The sequence below is a fragment of the Poecilia formosa genome, unplaced genomic scaffold (assembly GCF_000485575.1).
Source record: "Poecilia formosa unplaced genomic scaffold, Poecilia_formosa-5.1.2 Scaffold32, whole genome shotgun sequence".
NCBI classification, from domain to species: domain Eukaryota; kingdom Metazoa; phylum Chordata; class Actinopteri; order Cyprinodontiformes; family Poeciliidae; genus Poecilia; species Poecilia formosa.
Genome location: NW_006799971.1, coordinates 1,462,668 through 1,468,242, shown reverse-complemented (window position 1 = coordinate 1,468,242; position 5,575 = coordinate 1,462,668). Strand labels below are relative to the sequence as shown.

Here is a 5,575-nt window from a genome sequence, read left to right as displayed (position 1 = left end):
CACATGAAAACCAGAGAGCAGCAGATCATGTGAAAATATAATATTTGTGTCATTCTCAAAACTTTTGTCCATGACTGTATTAATACCTGTATGGGTCACAATACTGAAAACAAATTCTAATTTGGGTATCAGTGACAATGTGCCAGGTCCATAAGGACAAAACTTATAAACCTGTCTAATTCTATCCTTTGTGCTCTGAGCAACGTTAGAGCTCAACTTTTCTGTATTGGATCGGTATCGGCTGATACTAAACCTCAGATATAGATATTGGTACAGGAAGTGAACAAAGTGGATCAGTGCATCACTCATTGGTGTCATCAGACAGGACATTCACCTCAGACTCACTGAGGGAATCTTAACTACTTTATTTTTGTCCTTTGATCTCAGTAAAGACAAAGCTGAAGTTTTAGTTATCGTCGCAGACATTCAAATCAATTCCAGAAATATTGGGAACATATTTCATGTAAAGATACAAACCATCATCAACATCATCTGGAGGAAATTGCCAGAGTGTGACCAGTTCTCTCCTTGTCCACAGCAGAGACTTTAGCTCACCTTTTTGTAAACAGGTTATTGTATCGCTCTGCTTTCTGGTCTTACTAAAACAATTAGGCCGCTCCCCTGTGACCGTGAAAGAGCAACGAGTTTAGACTGTGGATGAAAGGATTTAAAGGGTTTTGCAAGCTGTCATGAAAGCGACAGAGAGGATCCTGACTTCTTGTGGTTTTGGGGTTAGAACTGAATGTATTACTATGTGCCAATAACAAGGGGAAAGTTACAGATTAGATTTAGGCATATTAGCAACTGAAAAGAAAAACTGTGAACAAAACACCATCAAAAATGAGTCACAGGAACTCTGGACTTCCGTCTGAACAACCAGTTACAACAAAAATCCAAAAAGGAGTTACCAAGTTCACTAATTACACAGAGTGAAGGTGGCGTTCCCAAACAGGAGCCATTCCCAAAAGATTTCCACTTTCTTCGTTTTAATCTGATCACCTGATTATCTGAGCAGTCTGTGAGTTGTGAAATTTGGAACAGAGGAGTCAGGCTGGAGCTTATCTCAGGACAGAGAAAGCAGATTCCAGAGAAACGAGTTTCTGGCATGAAGAAGATTAAGTGAAAAGAAGATGAACCTGGAAGGAACGCCTTGTGCTTTTTGATGGAAGACTGTTCAGATCTGGACTTTTCAGCCAAAACTGGAAAATCATATGGCAATAAAGTCATGGAGGATCAGAGCAAAAAAGAAGAAAAAAAAGGGGGAAAGCAGCATGGGGAGTGGAGACAGACAATGACAGAGCTGTTTTCTGACGCGGCGGTTTGTCGGCCTACCTGTCCCGGTCAGAGCGCCGAGCAGCAGCAGCAGGAACAGAGCCGGGGTCTTCAGCCGGGGGCCCATCATATTATCAAGCAGAGGCACACACTGCCATTCTGAGTCTGCTTCCTCCTGTCCTGTCACAGCATCACACTTCCTGATCTAACGTTTTTTGTTTTTTTTAACTAAGCCACACGAAACACACCCACACTCACGTCGATTGCTCTCAGATCTGATGCAACAAGCAGAGTGTGTGCTTGTTGCTACAAGTCTGATGGCTCCTGATCTGCACAGCGATCACATTCCTGTTAGTCAGGTCAGTGACTAACAGGACCTGACCTGTTAGTGGTGAGGGGTAGAGAGAGCTAACTTTGAGGAAGGAAGAACTTCTTCCAGAAATGGCTCGGTGGTGAATGCCAGCAGGTCAGGTGTCTTCTGTCAAACAGCCGCAGCGAGGCGGCTCTCAGTTCACAGTTGTGTCCTTCCTGCAGGGTCCCGGAAAAACGGCGTGCGGTGGATTAGCAACCACGCATCCGAGGGTCATGCTGCTGTGATTATCTCTGGGTTCGCTGGCCTACTTTCATTAAAAAGACAAGGCTCCACATGGTTTTCTTCCAGGAAGGACAGCGACGGAGACGGGGCGTGTTTGAACACGACTGCTGCAGCCAGTCTTATCAGTCAAGCAGGCCTCAATTTTTGGCACAACAAAAAGTGGCATTGAGGAGCAAAACAGCTGGAGAATTTTCTCGGAAGGCTGGTTTTCACAAGAGCCAGGCGACGTCAAATGACTCCGTCGTGGTCCAGAAACGAGATGAAAACACTTCGGATGAACAGAGAGAAATGTCTGTATGGGAAGACGAGCAGCTCACACAGTGACAGCTGCATCAGACTAAATAAATGAGATTATCATGGGGAAGTTCATTTATTTCAGTGATTTAATTTTAAAAAGTTACACTGAAGTTAAAAAAGATCCATTACCAACAGGGTCAGGCATTTCATTCTGTTAATTGGATCATCGTGGCTGTTAGCGCACTAAAACACAAAATTCTGATTCTCAGACAATTACATAGGAGCAATCAAGATGATTTTTGACAGTGAAATGTTGCGTTATGGCTGTGTTTTAACCAGTGCTGTCAATCTATTGAAACATGTAATTGTGATTGATCATGCACTAGCAACATGATTAATGACTATGCCTAACTTTGTGAGCACAAAATAAAAATATGCATGTAGTTATAGGAATGCTGGCCTGAGCAAGCCCCACCGTCTGTTCACTACAACCAATTAAAATGCAAGAAATTATCTGTTTGGTTTTTTTTTTGGTTTCAGATAATTTCATGACTCGGCAGCAACTAAGGGAAACTTACACCACAATGCCTGCATGCATGTAGTATCAAATTTGTTCAACTGACAGATATTTAATGGTTTAGTTCTTGGGTGTCCTGCCCCCTTTCTGATGATGCCCTGGACAACTATACATTCCCGGCCCTATTCTCAAATTTTTTTTTATTGCCTCAAACCAAACGTGTCTGAAGATTCTCAGTTTTCTACGTTTTCATATTCAGGCAGGTTCAAAGGAAACAGTTTTGTTCTAAATGTTTTAGTTTAGTAATGTCCCTCTCCATTCATTTCCTAGGAAACTGAGCGATGAGGCAACAGTAGCTCTTCCTCATCCAGCTGAGCGACCGCAGTAAATGCATGTGAAACTTTGAGCTCATAGATGTGAACATGCGAAGCAACACAAGACAGTTGAGAAATGTTCAATTTTAAGTGTTGTCTAAAATATGATTACTTCTTTTCTGTGTTGTTTTAACACAGACTTTGTTTGATTTTGAAGAGGGAGAAGAGGACATTCTCTCTTTTTTTTAAAATATTTGTGCTGTTGTTGTGATACTGGAAATTTGTACTCAGTTACTGTTACTCATCAAGCTGTGTGTGTGTGTGTGTGTGTCTGGGCGCTCACCCACACAGTACGTTTTGATAGCACTATGCTGCCAATATGATTCACCACATGATCTCATGCAAGCCCACAGTGTGATTCCTATTAAGCGTTATCAGATGCTGGCAGATAAAGCTGAAGACATTTGATCAAACTTTGGATTTGTCACAGACTGCTGGTTGCAAATGGCCAAAAGATCCAAAGGCAAAGTTTTTTTTGTTTGTTTGCTTTTTATTCGCTTGTTTTCTGTTAGATGTCAGCACAGCACTGGTTCACCGCTTGAGTTAAAGCCTTTTTATGGCAGAATAATTGGTTGATTTAGTAGAGTTGAGTGATTTAACAAACCTGGAAGAAAAACTTATCAAATTTTACTACTTTTGGCTATTAATTGAGATGTATGTTGATTGCAATCCAACAAACTGTTGAGAGAAGCTTGAGGAAGGAATCCCTTATACTGACCAAATGTAACTTTTGAACATATTTTAGGAATTTGAAAATTTCTAAAATATGTTCTCGCCACATTTTCTGACATTTAGCAAATAGAAATAAATTTGGCAATTCTAGCTAAACTAAAACAAGAAAGGTTTGCTCTAACCTAACTTCAAACAGTGAGAAAGAGAAAATGTGTTTGTATCATTTTATACAGACACATATGTGTCTGTATAAAAATACATATATATATAAATATATGTAAATATCTGGTTTTAACTAGATCTACGTCTTGCTGAACCCTCCCCCCCCCCCATAATATTCTAAATTTGCTGTTGGTTCTTTTTCTAGGCAAACTTTCAAGTGCTGATAGTGAACTAAAGTGAACTGAAACTAAGTTTGACTTGTTGAAAGTTGAACCTTGTCCTCAGCCTGCAGGGCCTTGCAGTGACTGTTAAACCGGTCCGGGATGAAAGATTTTACAGTAAATTGCTTCTTTCCAGATTTATTTTAAGAACTCTGATGCAGTTTTCTCTCTTTACCAGGAAGCATGCAGGAGGAGTCTGACTTGTCTAAACTGGTCTCTGGGAACAAGTCGGAGCTTGACTGATGTACATTTTTATTTAAATCAGCATGTTTTGTTTTTCAACAAGCTCTTTTTTGATTTACCAATTTCAGAACATGTAACAATCTGACCTGGGAGTGAATTGGACGTTGAACACTGACAATTACACACATAAGATAAAGCAAAGAACCAGTCAGCATAGGTCCGCTTTTAAAAAGACGTTTTTTTTAAAGACGTTTGCTTTAAAAAGGAAAGATGTAGAATTTCCTAACTTTTTGAGTCATCTTTTCTATTTTATTGCTCAAAAAAACATTTTTATACCAACAGAAAACACTTTAACTATTTAACCAAGGTTAGTAGGCCATGCACACTTTTGAGTAAAAACTTTCTGGATATTTTTGATGTGCCACTTTCTATACGTTTTAAGATGAAAGCAAAACGTTCATGTTCAAATCCATTGAAAATGGTCTTAATTGGTCATTAGAAAATAATTTAATCCCAACAAATGACAAAGAACCTCTCCAACTCCATCATTTTTGTCTAATGACTACTGAAAAGAAGCACCAGCCTCCCTCGCAACTTTGTGGATGATACTATAATGTTGCTAACTATTAAATGTTTTCCCTCTCCTGCTATTAACTTTCACTTTTCATTAACATAGAAAACACACCTGGTTCATCCGCTTCTTATTTGTGTCTCTGCTCCATCTTCTCAACCTGCAGTCGGTGTTGGCAGATGGCCGCTCATTCTGAGCCAGGTCCTGGTTCTGCTGGAGGTTTCTTCTTGTTAAAGTTTTTCCTCTTAACTGTCGCTATGTGCTCTTCTAATAAAAACTGTTAGGCTTCTCTAGATAGAAACATTTTAGTTAATTTAAATAGTAAACCAAACTTGATGCACTGCTTGACAATTCAACTGGAATGTCTGTATGATTGTATTGAACTGAATTAAATTGAATTATTTTCATGGTTATTTTAATCTCTGCCATCCATTTACAATTTATCTACTACATCTCCTACTAAATACAAGAAAGAGAATATATACCAAATTCCTAAAATAATGAATCAATGAACAAACGCTTTGTACTCACTGAATTATAGATAGTGCGTCCACCCTGCTGTAAAACTGAAACAAAAATATGCGGTTTAATTTCGTATCCACTGTTATTTTTGAGTTAGTGTTTACTTAACAAAATGTGTTTTTAAGAAGATGACCAGGTTTGTATTGTAGCTGTGCTGCTGTGTTAAGAGTTTTTCGGAGTCGAAAGATACGGTTCTTTAAGTTTAGTTGAACCAAGTGATCCGGAACTCATGAACAAAATCACAGCAAA

General features: G+C 39.2%; 1 protein-coding gene across 2 annotated transcripts in view; it reads right to left on the bottom strand.

Moving 5' to 3' along the window:
* tmem154 (transmembrane protein 154) overlaps nt 1-2,207 on the bottom strand; it is a 13,311-nt gene extending 11,104 nt beyond the window's left edge. Inside the window, exon 1 of one of the 2 annotated variants that reach the window (XM_007549645.2) lies at nt 1,333-2,207. In XM_007549645.2, coding sequence (XP_007549707.1) covers nt 1,333-1,402 — 70 coding nt within the window. In that variant the 5' untranslated portion in view covers nt 1,403-2,207. The remainder of the gene's footprint in view (nt 1-1,332) is intronic. The other variant, XM_007549646.2, reaches the window with a different exon arrangement.
* Nucleotides 2,208-5,575: the final 3,368 nt, after the last annotated feature.